At 45.0% G+C, this 19,766-nt stretch overlaps 1 protein-coding gene across 3 annotated transcripts; it reads left to right on the forward strand.

The window, feature by feature from the left end:
• Positions 1 to 3,615: 3,615 nt before the first annotated feature.
• On the forward strand, positions 3,616 to 18,845 carry irs1 (insulin receptor substrate 1). Of its 3 annotated transcripts, XM_017491559.3 has the most exons (3): positions 3,616 to 7,609; positions 8,173 to 8,350; positions 15,596 to 18,845. In XM_017491559.3, the coding sequence occupies exons 1-3, from the start codon at positions 4,351 to 4,353 to the stop codon at positions 15,678 to 15,680; spliced, it is 3,522 nt and encodes a 1,173-aa protein (XP_017347048.1). In that variant the 5' UTR covers positions 3,616 to 4,350; the 3' UTR covers positions 15,681 to 18,845. The 3 variants fall into 3 exon arrangements, with proteins under 3 accessions (XP_017347048.1, XP_017347050.1, XP_017347049.1); XM_017491561.3 differs by lacking the exon at positions 8,173 to 8,350; XM_017491560.3 differs by lacking the exons at positions 8,173 to 8,350; positions 15,596 to 18,845 and adding an exon at positions 7,760 to 8,154.
• Positions 18,846 to 19,766: the final 921 nt, after the last annotated feature.

Genomic DNA, 19,766 nt, shown 5'->3' on the forward strand with positions numbered 1-19,766 from the left:
CTTCAACTGCAATGGACGCAACATTCATTGCATCGGTAATTGTTGTTATGGGACCAGTGAAGTGAGGAATGTGGAGATGTAAGATGTAGAGGGACAAAGAGCTTGTCTAGACTATCAGAAATCTGAATGAACGTCATGTCTTGAGAAGAATTATCACATCATCGACTGGTTTCACCAAAGCCTCAGGAGCACTTTGCTTTGGACTTTTGTCTGAAATGTCTTGTTTGTGTACTACGCTGAACCTTTACCGCGTCCACTATCATTAGTGAAGTACACTGCAGTTACATCCTGGGTTGTTCTCTCTCTCTCTCTCTCTCTCTCTCTCTCTCTCTCTCTTTCTCTCTCTCTCAGAGAACAATCCTGAGCTTGGGTTACTATTTGTGTGGTGTTTCTGTGCATGTTCTTCCATTTGGGTTTCCTCTGGGTTCTCTGGTTTCCTCCCACCTCCAAGGCCTTGTGTTCATGGAGTTCCTGGGCTCTGGATACACTGTGACCCTGACCTAAGATAAAGCTTGTTACTGAAGATCAGTGACTACGCAAGTAAGGGTTCAACGATCAAGATTTTTGTTTGTAGCTTGACCCACTGCTTTGTGTATGGAAACGAGTTAATGCTTGTAAATGCAATAATACAGAAACTATGACCGCAGTCTGAAACACTCTTATCCGACAGTATGTAAACACGAATGTGTGTTTGAGAGAGATAAATGAGAGCTGGGAAAGGAATTTTGGTAAATGTTATGAGATTAAAAGGTGCTTAGGGAGTTTGTAAATGATGTAAGCAGACCAGGCAGTGTCTGTGTTGTGTTGCATTGCCATAGCAACCTTGGGGCCAGCAGCAGTGGTGTTGTTGCAGGAATGAGCAAGGTGTGTGTGTGTGTGTGTGTGTGTGTACAAGAAAGTGCTCCCAAGTGTGAACAGTGATTTTTAAAAATATATTTAATTTGATAATTTTATTTAGTTACAGCAATGATCAAATCTCTCATATTCATTATTGATTTGATTTCTTCTAGCTCTTAGCTACCTGTTTATCATGTCACTAGAATTAGGAGTGGAATAAAACATGATGGATTGGATTATGTTCCTGAAACAACACATCTCAAGGTGTTGTGACGGTGTACGTGTGATGTCGTGGAACGTCCATGAGACAAGTTAGCTCCTGTTTTCATGGCCATTATAGCGGCTATAACAAGTTGTTCCATCATCAGCCAACCTTTTTTTTTTTTAAAATTTATGTCTTGAAATTAGTAACACTGGAGACTCCTTCCATAAATGTTAAATAAACATGTCCTTACAGATAACTACCAGATGAATTATACAATTTTCTGGGTGAAATAACACCTACTAGACTGTTGAGTAAACTGTACTGAGGTGGGCTGTAGAAGTTAAAGCGGCCACTGGCTGGGGGGGTGGAATTTGAGAGTCCCTGGTGTAAAATACAGCAGGAGTTCAAGCAAGAGGAAAGAAGGTGTGTGTGAGAGAGAGGTTTGTACTCTCTGAACCCAGTTGTTCTATGATGTAATGTAGTAATCTCTCTCCGCTCTTATTCTCTCTCTCTCTCTCTCTCTCTCTCTCTCTCTCTCTCTCTTTCTTTCTCTCTCGTACCACAACGTGATGTAAATAAGAGTTATGGCAGTTATAATAATGGCATAATGGTGACAATAATGTTGATGTAATACAGTTGCTTTTCAAAATGGCCTCCAGTTAAGACTGCAGTCTGTCTCTGTTCTTTAGTTTTCCCCATGGTAATGGATTGCATGTGTACAATCTCCTGTTTATACACCAGGAAAACAGGGCGTGGTTTAGAATTTCTAACCATGCCCTGCTTTGCATAATATCAATAAGGTTGAGGTATATTTCTGAGAGAAAATCTATAGTACTATCATTAAAAGTGACAGGATTTTTTATTTGCTTGAACGCTAACAAATAGTTTACATTGTGTGTAATTGTTATGTTATTGAATTATTAGTTAATTAAACTGAAACAGGCATATGGTAAAAACTCTCTATTAATAATGTTTTCATAATATCAGTGATAAGAACTCCATGTAATAACACAGCGCTGTCTGTATACAGAAATATTCCACTTTCAGAGATGCTGTTCTTGGAAAATAATCAATGATGAGGCCAAGCTGCGAGTTATCTTGACCATCCTAAGGTTATTTTCTAATAACAGCACATCTTGAAGTGTTTTATTCCAATTACACCACAGCAATTTGTCAACAATTACAATTTTTTTTATTGTCTTTGGAGAAAGGAAAGAAGTAATGTAATGTTACTCAGTGATGTGCAGATCACTCCACTTTTTACAAACCAAGAACTGTAGGCGGCAGCGTTGTCACAAAATAAACGGTGTAGGAAGAATTTGCATTTCATCTGCAATCTCTGTATTCGACTATGTAAGAGAGAGTGATCACTATAATTGCAAGGATGCTAGGATTCACACCCATGGACTTAATTAATTATGGAGTGCTTTTAAAGCAAGACACAACAGGTGAATTGTAAATAAAGAAAAATAAACAAAAAAACAATAGCTATACCTAATAAATTTTTTTGCCAGTTTGCTGATATTCTAACATGTATTGAAACTTAATCAAAATTGTACATTTAATTATGCAAATGAGGGGTTGTCTAGTTAAATATGCATACATTTGCATGCTTAATACATTCTAATTTGTAAAAAAAAATATCTTACTTTAATGTTGTTAGGATTAAAATATTCATTTCACCGCTCTCAAGAGAGACTTTTTCAGAACAGTTTGTTGGAAAATCATGTGGTAATTGTTCAGTGTTCAACTCAAATGTTTTATTTAAAGAAAGGAAAAAAAAGCATAAAGCATAGCCAAGGGGTCCAAAACTTTGCTCTTTATTTTATTAAAGTAGTAGACATCATAACCCGTTATCCTTATCAGAGTTACTGTGCGTATAAATAATATTAGAGATGGAAAGTTCAAGTACCTAATTTCGTAATTAATGTTAAAAAAAAGAGAGAAATAAATAAATAAAAGTTTGGGGATCCCTGGAAAAGTCGAAAACATTCATTACAGTGGGCTTTGATGTGTTTACATTGTAGTTAAGTGTATAAGGTTTATAGAGGAAATTGGCACGTCTATATGACAAATTGGCAGAGAGAGAGAGAGAGAGAGAGAGAGAGAGAGAGAGAGAGAGAAATGAGAGAGAAAGGGAGAGAGAAATGAGAGAGAGAGTGAGAAATGAGAGTGGAGAGAGAGAGAGAGAGAGAGAGAGAGAGAGAGAGATCTTCGGGGATATATAACAGGAGAATGGGCGGAGTTTCACATAATGCCATGGTGGCAGGCGGACCAAAACAGTGAAATAAATATTTTTCCGTTTCATTTTGATATATATTTTATTATTATTCCACTTTAATTTTATATGTATTATATATGCAATTTATTCTAAATTATTTTTTAATGAACAAAATTGTAATTTCTATCTGTTTGTGTCCTTTACTACGCCTCCGGCTACAGCAAACTTCGAGTTGTTATCCCCCCCTCTTAAGCGGTCACGATGACGGACAAGCCTGTCGTCCAATGAGACCGCGAGGTCGTTGCGTAATGGGCGTGACTTCGATTGTATTGTAGGCTGTAACTCGCGCTTTCATCTGGCCACGCATTGGGGCGTCACGTGCTCAGGGCTGCTCGGAGTCGGAGCAGGACAGGGTCTCGGCTGTCTGCGGGGATTACAAACACGCACTGGGGTTGTTATTGTACCGTGGGAAGGATTTATAATATATGTGCATATATGTAATATATATATTTGAGCTGCTGAACTGGACTCGGTACGCTTTGGATTGACTTCCTGTGTCTGATTTATGCACGCGCTACTTCAGCGTGCGGGATGGTCTCGCGCTCTCCCTGTGGGATAAATGGGGTCTTACGCTGACTCGGCTTGTTTTGATAGTGCTCACGGAACTCCGGACTGAAAGGAGACTCCCCCCCCCTTCTTCTTCTTTTTTACAAGCAACTCTACGGTACTTTCACACAGGTATCGAGATAATAATGTGTTATTTACGCTTGTACGGGATTTAAAAATGCAGAGTTTTGCTAAAGAATGGACTTTATTGAGGTGTTTTGAGTGCTTGATTTGGCATGGGCTGCTAAGCTAGCTTAGCCGTTTGGAAGAAGAAATCAATAAATAAACAAATAAATAACTTTCCTGAAAGAGCAAGCATCACGGGAGCGTTTTTTTTTTTTTTTTTTGCCTCAATGGAAAGAAAAAAAGTTTTATTTTGTCTCCCATTTTTAAAGAAATTCATGCAATCCTAAAAAAAATAAATAAAAAAAATAATAATAAATAATTTTTTTAAGAGCATTTTTCCCCTCCCTCTCATAAAATGGCAAGTCCGTCTACAGAGAAGGCTTGTTTTTCGGACGTGAGAAAGGTGGGTTATTTAAGGAAACCCAAAAGCATGCACAAAAGGTTTTTTGTTCTGCGAGCTGCAAGCGATACCGGACCTTCCAGGTTGGAGTACTACGAGAATGAGAAAAAATGGAGACACAAGTCTGGGGCACCAAAAAGGTCAATACCACTCGAGAGTTGCTTCAATATTAACAAAAGGGCCGACTCCAAAAACAAACATCTGGTCGCACTGTACACCAAGGACGAATACTTTGCAGTCGCAGCGGACAGCGAGCCGGAGCAGGACGCGTGGTACCAAGCCCTAGTAGACCTCCACAACCGAGGGAAGGTCCACGAGAGTGCCAGGAGCAACGGCATTGGAGATGATGATTACGGAGATGCTACGCCCGGGCCTGCCTTCAAAGAAGTATGGCAGGTTATACTGAAACCAAAGGGACTCGGACAGACCAAAAACTTAATTGGCGTGTACAGACTATGTCTCACGGACAAGACTTTGGCTTTCGTGAAGCTCAATTCAGACGCCGCGGCGGTCGTTTTGCAGCTGATGAACATCCGAAGGTGCGGTCACTCGGAAAATTTCTTCTTCATCGAAGTCGGGAGGTCTGCGGTGACTGGGCCCGGTGAGTTCTGGATGCAGGTCGACGACTCGGTCGTGGCTCAGAACATGCACGAGACTATCTTGGAGGCGATGAAAGCCATGAGTGAAGAGTTTCGTCCCCGTAGCAAAAGCCAGTCGTCTTCCAACTGCTCCAACCCCATTTCCGTGCCGGTGCGAACCAGGCATCATCACAACAACCCTCCTCCGAGTCAGGTCGGGTTGGGAAGGCGTATGAGGGCTGAAAGTGTCACGGCTACGTCTCCGGCTGGCCCAGGCAGACACAGCCATTCGTTCAGAGTGAGGGCATCCAGTGACGGAGAAGGAACTATGTCTAGGCCAGCATCTGTAGACGGCAGCCCAAGTAGTCCAAGATCCTCTAGGCCACAGTCTCAAAGGCATAGGGGTAGATCCAGACTGCATCCACCTCTAAATCATAGCAGGTCCATCCCTACTCCGTCATCACGATGCTCTCCATCGCCAATCAGCCCTGTAAGTCTGTCCTCCAGCAGCACTAGTGGACACGGGTCCACTTCAGATAGTCTTTTCCCCCGACGCTCCAGTGCCTCTATATCTGGGTCGCCCAGCGACGGCGGCTTCATCTCGTCCGATGAATACGGTTCCAGTCCATGTGATTTCCGAAGCTCCTTCCGCAGCGTGACCCCCGACTCGCTCGGACACACCCCTCCTGCCAAAGAAGAGGACTTGAATAACTACATATGCATGACCAAGTCTGGTTCACTAAGTAGTACCGGGAGCCAGTCCAGAGGAACACCGTCTCACATGGATGAGCCAGACTTGGAGAAATGTTTCAGGAAAAGGACTCATTCCTCTGGCACCCTGTCACCTCCAGCCACCTGCCACCAAAAAACGCCTTCACAGTCATCTGCCGTGTCTCTGGACGAATACACAGTCATGACACCGGCGTATAATCGCAGCCGATCTGTATCGTCGTCATCACCGTCGATATATCGGAACTTGTCCACGAATTCGTATCCTGAAGAATGCTTGGGTATGCCGACGGCGGAAGGTGGCAGCGAGTCCAGTCCCAAGGACGACGGCTACATGCCGATGTCACCGGGCGTGGCTCCTGCAGTGGTAACGGGAAACAGCGGAGACTATATGCCTATGAGTCCGAAAAGTGTTTCGGCCCCACAGCAGATAATCAATCCACGGCGAGTGGACTCCAATGGCTACATGATGATGTCACCGAGCGGTAGCTGTTCCCCAGACGTTTCTACAAACTACAGGAAGATCTGGACCAACGGCATGAACCCGTCGTTGTCCGTTGAGAGCACGGAGGGGAAAGTGTCCTCGTGCGGAGACTATATAAACATGTCTCCTGCTAGCGGCTCAACCACCGGCACGCCACCGGACTGCTACTTCAACCCTGTAGATGAGCTGTCCAGGCCAGCGTACGCCTACTTCTCTCTGCCCCGTTCCTTCAAACACGCCAACGGGAAGCAGGACAAGAGCCCCTTGCGGATGTCACTTGGCAGCGCTCGCATGGTTTGCGCTGACTCTTCCTCGTCTTCGGCTAGCAGCGACAGTTTGGGTGGTCATTGTAGTTCGCAACAGCCTTCTGTCAGGCCCAAAAGGTCAGAGGTCACCTCTAGGCTGTCACGACCAACAAGGCTATCATTGGATGCTAACCGAGCTAGCACTCTTCCAAGAATGCGTGAAAGCCCTTTCCCTGGTGAGCCCAAAAGTCCGGGAGAGTACGTCAACATCGAGTTTAATGACCAAGCGTTTTCAGCGAGCTTAGCATCACTTTTTTCACCTGTGTTCACTGGTAACGGGGCAGACGTCCAGTCGGAGCTGACTTCTTCCGACTACATGAACATGCAGCTAGGTTCACAGAGCTTGCTCTCGCAGTCTAGAAAATCGACGTCCAGTTCCCCAGACTACACCGTTGTTAGTCCGTCCGAAAACTCGGCCTCGTCGCCTCACCTGCCTCGTGAAAGTATTCGTGAACGTGACTACATGAGCATGCAACTGGGCTCTTACTCTACAGACTATCCTGATTCCCAGAGGATGCTTATAAACACTTCGTTACAAGACCCGGAAGTTCTTCTCTGCTCTGAGTCGCACAGCGACGACGTCTCGACGTTAGGTGCAGCCCCAGTGAGGTCTGTGCTTATTGGTCCTTTGACAGATCTCAGCGCCTTCTCCCGGGTAAACCCGACTCCGACGAGAAATCAGGCTGCCAAAGTGATCCGGGTGGACCCGCAAGGCAGGAGACGGCACAGCTCGGAAACGTTTGCCTCCACGACAACCAAAGGCGCCGTAAGCGCAGCCACGGGCTTTCAGTCAGAAGACGTCAAACGCCACAGCTCTGCTTCTTTTGAGAACGTTTGGTTAAAGCCTGTCGAGGCTTCCACCGCCGCCTCTCCTCCAGCTCCTGCTGCTGCTGCTGACACGACGTCCAGCGTCGACCCTCACAACCAAAACGGCCTGAACTACATCGATCTGGATCTGGCTCAGAACCGAGAGCCGCTCGATCAGGATTGGAGCTCAAGCTTCCAGACCCGGCAGGTGGACTTCGGGACCGCAGGGGCAGCGGAGGAACCGAGTGCCTATGCCAGTATAAACTTTCAGAAAGCCGACGACTCCAGAGGAAACCTCACTTACAGAGAAGGTAAGCCTCAATCGCTTTTAGATCTAAGGCTTTCTAAGGCTTAGACACTGAATTTTATGTCAGCATGTTTGGTTGTGTGGAAAAAGTGAGTGTAAGTGATCTTCTCATGGCATTTTAATAAGGAACACGCATGTCGTGTTTATAATACAGCTCCCGCTTTGAGCTTTCCGCAGAGTATCCCTGTGCTCAAACGGAGGGGTGGAGGGGCGGAGCTACAGTACAGCCCAGGTGCCAACAAGTCAAACAACAAGAAAGAACGTTGACTCGTACTGCGTCTGAAGTCCATGTCGTGCTTCATTGTTCCGGAGTTGGTCCTCCATAGCGTGAACAGCTTATTCAGCGAGTGACTCGGCAAAAAGTGTTGACTGTTGTGCTCATACAGCAGCTGATTAACGTCAGGGTTCTTGCCAGTCAGCTCTGTCTGTGTGTGTGTGTGTTTGTGTGCGTGATATTTTTTTCAGTCGTATTGGGGGATAAAACCCGCCACCCGTAATCTTTTTAATTAACACATGACTTTATATGTTTAAAAATGTTTTCATTGACATCTTGGTCTGTTTCCACAGTTTCGTGGCGACTTTACCCACAATGCCGTAACGGTGCCGTGGGATTAAAGCTGCGTTCAGCTAAAACTCATCATCTGGAATTTCCAACCTCCGCTCGGAAATTCTACAAGGTCTCTTCAAGGTCACGTCGAGTTCAGCCTGTGATGTCAGATCAACATGGCTGCTCGCCGCTTCAACAGTAACCACGCTAGCGATTATTTAAATAAACATCCATGTATAATACACATCACTCATTAGTTAGAGTTCGAGATTTTTGCTAACGCGAGACGGACACGGGGGCGTGCGTGTACTGAGTCCTGGCTGCGAACTGTACTGAAACAGAGTGATGCAGCGACGCTTTAATCTTTTGGTCTCTCAAAGATTCAAATGTCATGCTAATACCATCGTCAGGATCATCACGCTAGTCATCTTGTAGATCACTAACCGTCTGATCCGAGTTTCCGACGTAACTCTGCGCAGCTGTAACGGCGTCGTATAGCTGCGTCGCATTCCGGAGCCAAACAGCGAAACTTACAAAACCGCTAGCAGAAGAATCTGTAAACACGCGAGAGTTTAATTTGAAATGTACATCTATTTAATTGAAGGTGTTTCAGGGGGAAGTTTGACGTTAAGTCGAGGGTGCTTTGGCTGTACTGGTCTTTCTGGGTTCAGAACATTGTAGTATTTCCCAAGCACGGTGATGAGTGAGGACTTTCCCTCGACTCACACAGCGATGGTCAGCGTGCTGAGGGACCGGTGACAGGTTCGAGAGCTTCCTGGAGTTACGGCGCTCGGGGTTCTGGATGTTGTTGTTGTTGTTTATATACAGAATTGACTTCGCAAACAATAAGCAGATGACCGGATGATTACTAATTCACATGCTGTCTCAATCCTGGCACTTTGTAGAAGGAACTATTGATCAACTGTGTGTGTGTGAGAGAGAGAGAGAGAGAGAGAGACCGAGGGAGAGTGAGAGAGGGAGAGAGAGAGAGCGAGCGAGCGAGCGAGCTCCGTGCGTGTGAACGCTTTTTACAGACCCCCTGCCTCTGAGAGGCCACAGCAGTGACAGGAGCTGAGAGGTGTTTGTTACACGGCCGAACATGATGTGCTTCTCATGCAGCTCAAACTCTCTCTCTGTCGCTGCCTCTCTCTCTGTCTCTCTCTCTATCTCTGTCTTTCTCTCTGTCGCTGTCTCTCTGTCTCTCTCATTCTGTCTCTCTCTCTCTGTCTCTCTGTCGCTGTCTCTCTGTCTCTCTCATTCTGTCTCTCTCTCTCTGTCTCTCTGTTGCTGTCTCTCTGTCTCTCTCTTTCTGTTTTTCTCTCTCTGTCTCTCTCTCTGACTCTGTCTGTCTCTCTCGCACTCTCTGTGTCTGTTGCTCGCTCTCTCCCTCTCTCGCACGCTCTCTCTCTCTCTCTCTCTCTCTCTCTCTCTGAGGTGAGAGAGTTCTTCAGTGGGCCAGCTCAGGGTGAGACGAGTTAATGTCCCACCCTTTCCAAGTATCGTTTTTCCTATATCTCTCTCTCTCTCTCTCTCTCTCTCTCTCTCTCTCTCTCTCTCTCTCGCTCTCTCTCTCACTCTCACACATACACACACACACGCACACGCACGCATGAGTTTTTTTTTTTTTTTTTTTTACCAAAATCATTTTTGCACTTGATGAAGTTTTCTTAGATGTGTGTCTAAATAAGTTATTGTCCTTTATGTTTAATGTGTGTGTGTGTGTGTGTGTGTGTGTGTGTTTTGAATATTTCAGCTTTAATTATAAGTTCATGCTACTAGGCAGCTGGTTGCCCTCGGCGCCAGTCTCCATGGTTACACCATCGCTGCAGCGTTGCTTTTTTTCTTTCTTTCTCCATGTCACAGCATATTAAGGGGCCGCAAAAGCGAGTCGTTGGGAGCGCCTCGGGGGGGCCGCGCACCGATTGGCCAGAGGAGGGGTTGGGTGGGGTGACTGAGTTCTCCAGTAGGCCGGGTCAGGATGAGACGACTGCAAGCTCCGCCCACTCCAGTCCATCCCAGTGGGCAAACGGAAAGCAGAATGCTAACGTGTGGACAAGAATGTGGACGGTTGAAGGTTAGAGGCGATTCGGGCCGAATCGCGTCATGTGACGTCGTCATGACGCTCGTCCAGCCGAAGCCCTCTTCGATTCACGTGCGTCGAGCACGAGTACAGCTAAAAGATCTCGTTTACCAACAAACATCGCCGTGAAAGACTTCCATTGCGATCTCGCCCAAAAAAAGATGTCAAAAGTTTTTAAAGAAAGCCACAACAATCGCAGAATGAAAAGCCTCTATCCGATCTGATCTGATCTGCATAACGGCGTAGATGCTTTTGTTGGAATAGGACAGAATTATGGGATTGGATTCACTGCGTTTCCTCCATAGAGCCTTTTTTAGGACAGGACAGACGTTGTTTCTGGAAAGACACGGAGAGCTACAGTGCGTTCAGCAGTGATGCACGTCCTCGCTCGTCTGAGTCACCATGCTCTGACTCATGCAGAACCGACCCAGTTCTCCTCGGATCGCTCTGAAGCGGTTAAAGGCTCGGCACGGAGCGATCCGAGTAGAACTCCAACTACGTCAGGCTTTTTCTTCCAACATTTTTTGTGTGTCTCGGAGGGGTTGAGAAGAGAAGCGGTGAGTGGATGAGGGGAAAGAACTGGAGCGTGGAGGATCTGCAGGTACGGTGGCCTCTGAGGGACGTGACGGACAGGACTCCATAGTTTGTTTGGTCTTCGTGTGTGTGTGTGTGTGTGTGTGTGTACAGGTATTCGAATTCCCACTTAGGATTGCGAGACATGGCGTATAATCGTCTCTACGTGATATTCCCGTGATTATACAGGATGTAGAAAATCACACGCTGATCCTGTTCTTCACCTGGAAGGAGAAATGAATTAAATCAATAAATACAGGATCAGGTACAGGTGCTCGGTGTTTTGTATGTTGCATATTTTGGGATCAGGAGCCAATCTCTGTCTCTCTCTCTCTATTATAATATTAACAGATGCTGTCTGGAAGCTCTGCCCCCTTCCACCATCACACACCATCACACACCATCACACACACACTCGCTTTTCTCCAACGCTTCCACTCCGCCATACAACCTTCTCCACTGGTCTGGAGGAGTTCCTCAGAAGCCACTTAGATCCCTCACTCTCTGTCTCTCTCTGTTTCTCTCGCACTCTCTCTCTCTTTCTGTCTCCTTCTCTCTCACTCTCTCTGTCTCTCTCTGTTTCTCTCGCACTCTCTCTCTCTTTCTGTCTCCTTCTCTCTCACTCTCTCTGTCTCTCTCTGTTTCTCTCGCACTCTCTCTCTCTTTCTGTCTCCTTCTCTCTCACTCTCTCTGTCTCTCTCTGTTTCTCTCGCACTCTCTCTCTCTTTCTGTCTCCTTCTCTCTCACTCTCTCTGTCTCTCTCTGTTTCTCTCGCACTCTCTCTCTCTTTCTGTCTCCTTCTCTCTCACTCTCTCTGTCTCTCTCTGTTTCTCTCGCACTCTCTCTCTCTTTCTGTCTCCTCTCTCACTCTCTGTCTCTCTTGCACTCTCTCTCTGTCTCTCTCTCTCTCTTCCTCCCTCTCTCTCCTCCTTTCTCTCTCTCTCTCTCTCTCTCTCTCTCTCTCTCTCTCTGTGTTCATTCCTTCTGTCTTTTCTTTCTCTCACCTCTGTCTTTTTTTTCTTCCTGTTATTGTCTCTCTTTTCCCTCTCTCTCAGTCTGTCACTCTCGTGCTGTGTCTTTTCCTTCTCTTTCTTTTTCCTTTCCCTTTTTTCTCATGCTCATTTTTCATCATTTTCGCTCTTGCTCTGTCCATTTCCTTCTCTCTTTTCCATCTCTCATTTCTCTTTTGTCTCTAGCTTTTTCTGTTTCTCTCTCTCTCCTTTTCTTCTGTCTCTCTCTCATTTCTTTTTCTCCTTTTCTCTCACGCTGTTCTTTTTCCCTCTTGCTGACTCTTCTTCCAGCCCCCCCCTTTCTGTCTCACCTCTTTTTGTTTTTCCCTGTTCCTATTATTCTCTCTCTCTCTCTCTCTCTCTCATTTCACTCTTTCTCTCTCCTTCACCTTCTTGGGGACGTTTTGGCTGAAGCTACGGTTGATCAGCATGGTACTTTCATACGCTTTGTTTGTTTTTGTTTGTGTGTGTGTGTGTCTCTCTCTCTCTCTCTCTCTCTCTCTCTCTCTCTCTCTGTGTGTGTGTGTGTGTCTGTGTGCACGTGTGTGAGAGCCTTCATCATTGAGGTCACAGCAGTGATGGAAACTTTTGTGAAGTGTGTTCGCTCAGGCATGTCTGCGCCACTTCTCGCTCGTTTTTTTCCTCCCACCAACACGCGGCATCGTGCTCCTGTGTGTTCCAGCACTTTGTCTTTTTGTGTGAAGTGCGTGCGTGCGTGCGTGTAAAACACGTCTCACCTCAGTCCTTCAGTGTTGTCTGTGTTAGTCATTGCGTGTTGTGTTTCTGTATTGCATTATTTTGAAGAGCGCATGAGAGGAAGTGTGTGTGTGTGTGTGTGTGTGTGTGTGTGTGTGTGTGTGTGTGTGTGTGTGTATATCTGTCTCAACTTGCTGAAGTAGGCTAAACATCTGGCGTGTGTGTGTGTATGTGGTGGGGGGGTAGATGGAAGTTTTTCCTTTGCTAAAGGGAATGGTATTTGGCACACAGGGTCTCTCCCATTACACACACACACACACACACACACACACACCGCCTGATACTGCGGCTTTGTTTTCACAAGCTCCCAAAATGAGGTGTCCTTATTGTTAGCTTATACTTTATTCTGATTTCTTTTACATGTGATCTGCATTCGTGTGTGTCTCTCTCTCTCTCTCTCTCTGTGTGTGTGTGTGTGTGTGTGTGTGTGTGTGTGTGTGTGTGTGTGTGTGTGTGTGTGTGTGTGTGGTCAAGCAATTGAGGTTTCAGGATTTTTTTAGACCTTTTAAGAAGTGCACTATGAATTCCTCCTGTGCTGCTTGCAGTGTTTCCTGCACAATACTGCGACAAAGTTTTAAAATGTTAGTGTTTGAAGTGTGTGTGTGTGTGTGTGTGTGTGTGTGTGTGTGTGTATGTGTATGCATGCAAGTTTGCAAGGATACTCCACATGATCATTTGGAGTGTGTGTGTGTGTGTGTGTGTGTGTGTGTGTGTGTGTGTGTGTGTGTGTGTGAACTTTTTTTTTTTTTTTTCTCCCGGAGCCGTACTGTTCCCTGTGTGTGAATATGACCCGTGTTTTGACGTCAGCGAGAGCACACACCGGTCACACATCTGTAACCGTATCCCCCGCCGAGTGCGTACGAGTGTGTGTGATCAGGCTAAAATTGTCTTCGTACGCTCCAGCCTTGGCTGTGTGTGTGTGTGTGTGTGATGCATACATGCCTAACTGAATGACGTTAGTTCATTGAGCTCTTAGAGGATGAGTACCACCCCTCTCTCGTGCCCTTATAAGGAGTTACACACTGTAAAGAGGCAGTAACCATTACTGCGTCTACAAGTAGGGAAATATCACTCCCGTAAAGTGTATGGTCCTCTGTGTGTATACACACACTCTCTCACACACACACACACACACACTCCATGTAATAATTCTCGAATTCTTGAGCGCCACCAGTTTTATTAGCTAGCTCACCGGGTAAGTAAAAGTGCCAGTCACATCGCTAATACAGTAACGTATCGCGGACTAGTTAGCTAATCGAGTGCGTTAATATGCAGAGTGAGTAAGGGACATGTTCGTTTATTAGGGGTCGAGCGAGAGTGGATTTTACCGGAAACATTACACTCAAAGTGAACTTAATTACAGAACTAAAAACAGACTGTACCGTGAAAACGTCCTGTACTGTCTGTAACCGAAGTACATATAAAGATCACCTAGATAGATCAACGGATTTACTGATCTATTAATAAATATTAAAGTAAAATAAAAGATAACGCTCCAAATAATAAAAAGAAATCGAGACGTCCAAAATGAATCCAAAAACACTTCAAATATCACAACAAAATGAGTCAGGGATGGTTTTTATTTCTGATCTGTTCTGCATTCATCGAACCTTCCGCATCACTGTAAACAAACGCGGGACGGTACGGAGCAACGAGGCTCTTCCGAGAAGTCCGGCCGTCTGGTTTGGGTCTTCGGATGGCGTTTTATTCGCGTTTGGAGGCGGAGCGGCGCTCTGAGTAACGTTTCCCTTCCCTCGCGGCGTGTTTGCACAGCACGGCAGCTTTTAATTTTACCCTCTGCAATTTCCTCCAGCTCGCTGGGTTTCTAAGTAAAGAGGAGGGCGCCTCTAAAGACTGTGGCTCCTATAAAAGCGCTCGCCGCGAGGATGTGAGGTAGACTTTCATGTTTTTCCGCACCGAGGGTGCCTCGTTACGCCGCTGTATTTATAGATGAGGTTTCACTGAAACCACGACTTCTCTGGCTCCACTTTCCTCCGCTTCGCTCGCTCCACGCTTTGAGCCGAGGCGTACGTATAGTTCGCTGCTCTGCTCTGTACCTGCCAGTGAAAGCAAAAAGTGCTGTTTGTTTGTTTGTTTGTTTGTTTGTTTGTTTGTTTATTTATTCATTTACTTACTTGTGGTGGATCTTCTTAGGCAAAGAAAAAAATTAATAAATAAACCCTGTTTTTAATGACTTCCGCAAAAATCAAGATGGCGGACGATCTTTTCCGAATCAGGAACACGCAGACACAGTGTCCAAAACTATGTGGACACCTGACGCTCACACCCACATGTGGGTCTTCCCCAAACCCGACTGTTGCCACAAAGTTAGAAAACGCGGAATCCCCCACACCCATGTTCCCAAAATCTAGTGGGAAGCCTCCCCAGAAGAATGTCTGCTGTTACAGCAGCCCGTAGTACTGGAATGGGATGCTCGTTATATTTTTTGGCATATACTGTAAGTAAAAATCAAAACCAGTACCACGAGACTGGGCACGTACCAGAATCTGCGCTAACGTTCCCCCCATACGGCTCCAGCTCTAATGGAAACGCACTTACCGTTGAAGCCCCTATGATATCCTGCTTGATGGAACATGCTGTGTGGCTTGCGTTCCTCCTCCTCGGAGATAAAGCTGTTTTTCTCCACTGCAGCTGTACTTCCACCAGGATAAACAAACATGCCTCTTCCTTTTCGGCTCTAACGATCACTAATGATACCTCCAGCACCACCATGGATGGGCTCCACATCCCTCCTACAGCTTTGCACCAGTGCAGAGCGACGCATGCATGTGAACTTATAGAAGTAACATCAACAGCACGCATGGTTCGATTGCGTATTTGTTCGTTTGGAGCCCAAGCGGGTGTGGCACTATTTCAAGAAGAGAGAGTTTAAAAAGCCTAAGCTCAATTTCCACACGGTTTTTAACTGGACCTCCTGATTAACGTGTTCACCTCTGAGTCATTCATTCATTCATTTATTTATTTATTTATTTCTCTCCTGTTTTGTGTTTCTCGCCCCCGCAGAATGAAAAGCAGCTACATCTCATCACCCACCGAGTCTTCCATCAGCCTCGGATCAAGCCGGACCCCGGCGACTCCTCGTCTATAACCCGGACCTCAGACTTGCACGCTCGGACCTTCCGGGAACGCTGACCTTCACAAATACGTCAATCCTGGAGTCCTCAGGGCCTGGGGTCAGATGGTTTTAAAACCTCAGCGTGACCGTACTGATCAGGAAATCAGCTTAGTTGCCTTTCCGTTGAGATTTTACTCTTAGTCTGGCTTCGGTGTTCAGACCTCCTCAATGTGTAGTTCTTCTGCAGCAATGTTCGACACTGAAGTTAGTGTTGGTGTTAGTGATGTTGTACAAACTTTTAGTTTTTTTTTTCTTTTTTTCTTTTTCTTCCCCTAGCGGTGCTTTTACTCATTCATGCCTGTAGTAATATTTAATAGTATTTATGTGACTGATGGTACAGGTGTTTAGAAAGTTCAGGTATGGAGATGTAATCTTCTGAAAGTGTGTATAATACAGTGCTCAGTGTTGATGGTACCCACTTTCTCCCCAATGCTATTGCAGCTAGTGCGTGATTATACCAGATCTGGTACATTTTTCGAATGGGAAATACATCACAGGTGGACATAAATCATAAATTCATCCGGGTGACACCGGGTTATAAATAATTCCCTGTGGATAACCATGTCTTCGGGAACATTCATGAAAATCCAGAACGCTCGTAACCTACGACGATTTCCAGATTGTTTAATTACTGTAAGTTTCTCACACAGGTTACGTTGTGAAGTTGAAATCACGTGTTTATTTCAGTTACACCCTCCTTTTTAATGAATATTTTTTGGAAACCAAATGAAAACCAGACGAGCCATTTTAATCAGGACAAAAGTAATGGAACTCCGTGTAGTAGTAGTAGTAGTAGTAGTAGCTGCAGTGGCTGAGCTGCATTACGGGATTGCGCTGTTTAGTTGTCGTTTCGAGATTTTCAGCTCCGCGAGCGTTGCCTTTTATGGTGTTTTGCGAGCACGCTTGGTACTTCGCGTGTTTTTGGCATCGATTTAACGTATGTGCGCGAGTAAGAAGAAAATCTTACAAAAATGAACGAAACCTGCTGGGAATTTTAAGCTCATTTTTAGCTCATTTGCTGAAGTTTACGAAAAAAAAGTTTGAAAGTCTCAGCCGTGAGCCATGGTGTCCACCCGTTTGTCCACCCTCGACACACCGTGACGCAGTGAACCGTACACAGTGCCAACACGCGTTCACACCGTGACCCACATCACGTCTACTTTCCTTTCCATGGGTTGTGTTTTATATTGAAGAAAATGTGCGTCATCATATCCCGGCTCTTTACGGGTTCAGACTACTCCGAGGAGCCACGGTTTTTAGGTACTATATCTGATACAGTAGATATTCTTCAGGTCAAAATGGTGTCACATTTTATACTTTCAGGACCCTGATCAACCACAGCTACCTACTCCATCGCTGCTATATGACACAAGGGCACGATGGCGAATTCCGAAAAAAAAGCCATGTGCAATTTTCCTTCATATATGCGCACAAAAACGGTATTGGTCTCGTCGCGTCCAATCACATCACTCGTCTCTTACCTTTTCAACAGCTCTGCCGTACTGGTTCGAGGTTTACACTTCCGGGGCGAAGGTGTAGCGCGTTAGATCGCCTGCAGCTGCCTGTAATTATACGCTCGTTTCAAATGGACGCCACCGATCTGTCCGTTCTTGCACAGTTTTAAAATTACAAATCGATACGAATCTGTGTATACGTGTAGATCGCTTTCTGGTGTTTGCATCCCCTGAAACGCATGTTCTCATCCCTTGGACTCCTAGTGAACCAACCCCCCCCCCCCCCCCCCCCCCACCTATCCTGCACAATTGAGCGTTTTCCCTGGTCTAACACGCCTACTTCAAAACAGGAAGTGTGTCAGGAGCAGGGAGAACCCTAAAATGCTCAGGAACACCAAGACTCCAAGGGTTAGGAGCCCGTGTCCTACAACCACAGCAGTGAACACGACGCCCCAAATGGGGCATAAAGTTGATCACATGATTGCTATGTGTATGAGAGAGAGAGAGAGAGGGGAAAAAAGATAAACATGATCGCCATCATGTGAGTGTTGTATTATTTGTAAAATTGTACGATCATTATTATTTTTTTTTGTGTGTGGAATACATTTCTCAATCAAGCCCATTTAGAAACGTACGAACGGACGGTACTTTTAAAAAAAAATATATACGTTTTAATTTATACGCAGGTTATCGAGCAGTTCATAACCGACCCTGCAGTATATCCACGTTGTAATTTACACTGCGTTGCTGTTGAACCTCAGAAGCCAGCACATTTTATTTGCGATTTTTTTCTTTTTTTTTTTTTTAAAGATCTTTTATTTATTTTATTTTATTTTATTTTTTTGTTGAATTTCATTTTATTTTTGCATAAAAAAAAAAAATCTTTTCCTGTGACATGCTCATGTCTCAATGTCATGTCTACAAGAATGAAGAGAAAACTGATGTGTAAAAAAAAAAAAAAAAAAAAAAAAAAGGTCTCAAAGTGTCACACTTGCTGCTGATCGGAGAAAAATCCATCGAGAACAATCTGTAAATTATTGAATATAAACGTACCACTTCGTGTCATTTGTATTGTGTTTTTGTGTATTTAACAGTTTACGGTTTGTTTGTATTTTTATTTTAATTTTTTGCCTTGTGCCTTGATATACAGTCAATATGGGGTTTAGAAATCTCTCTTTAAAACTGTAACATGAATAATCTGTTATCTTTTTTTTTTCTTTTTTTTGGGGGGGTGGGGGGTGGTTCTACTCTTGGAGGAAAAACAAAACAGAACAAAGGTACTTACCAAAAAGAGTGCAGATATGACCTGCTCTGAGAACTTTCACGTCTCTTCAGAATTGGAATCGGAGCCAAGTTGTGCATGGCCGATCTACACCCTAACCTGTCTTCCACTGTATATATTGTATTGTTAAAAAAAAAAAAAAAGAAAAGAAATGAGTAACACACGTGATGAGTGGTCCATTGAAAGCGTGCATGGTCTAACAGGTACTGAAAAAAAAAAATCAATCAGTGTTGCTTTCCTGGTTAAGGAGTGTGAGCGTTCTACTAATGGACACGTGCATACGCACACCAACATTACGGCGAGGCCTGTGTATACCTTCCTTACTCCCCTTTTATTCAGGAGAATGAAATCATTTTTTTTCTTTTTTTTTGGAACTCTTCTGTAATAAAGTAGAAAACTGTCTCTTCATGGTGTGTATGGCATTACTTCAGCCTGTCCGTATTAGTCCATGAGCAGTAAGTAAGCAAGGTCGCGGAGGTTTGTCGCGATCGTCGCGGGCAAAAATGTCCGATCTCGATATTTGCGATTTAACTAGCGGAGATTTTTTTTTGTGCTTTTTACACGAGTTGGTGAAATCGCAATTGCACAAAATAGTTCCACACGCTCTTTCGCAGTGATGGCGGTTGGTAAATGAGAACTTTTTAGCTTCCGGTTTGTAGCTAAGAGTGATGGGGTACAGCTGTGTTCGCTTGCTTTGCTAATGTGCCAGCAAAGCTAGTACAAAGCCTAGCATATAACAGGTCAATCAAAGCACCCTGATTAGTTAGATTTACATTTACACATCGTATTACATATCCAGATCGACTTACATTTATATCATTTATACAACTGAGCAATTGAAGGTTAAGGTCCTTACCCAAGGGCCCAACAGTGGTAGCTTGGCAGTGCTGGGGCTTGAACTCCTGACCGGTAACCCAGAACCTTTAACCACTGAGCCGCCACTCGTTCTCAGCTATATGTACTATAGCTACAACCATTTCTCATCATAACCCCCCCTCCACATGGCCACAAATGACAACAATAGCTGTGGAGACGAACTGACTTGAGTTTTGGAACGTGTTTTGAAAGAACCGTGTTCACCACATCGCATCATATTTCCACACCAAGCTGTTCTGGCAGCTCGTGGTGGTCCAACATGTTCCAGATGCATGTTATGTTGGAGAACTGAGGTCCTTCAGACAGTTAGATTGATATACAGCCCGATTTATAGCGCCTATAGCATTTGCACACCTGGGCAGGTGTCGTGCATGAGCCCTGCTGATTGGCTGAAGCATCTCCTAGCCCTGAATAGAGGGCCCTCATGGGGGAATGCGTCAGACACCC

Source organism: Ictalurus punctatus, chromosome 17 (genome assembly GCF_001660625.3).
Source record: "Ictalurus punctatus breed USDA103 chromosome 17, Coco_2.0, whole genome shotgun sequence".
Classification (NCBI taxonomy): domain Eukaryota; kingdom Metazoa; phylum Chordata; class Actinopteri; order Siluriformes; family Ictaluridae; genus Ictalurus; species Ictalurus punctatus.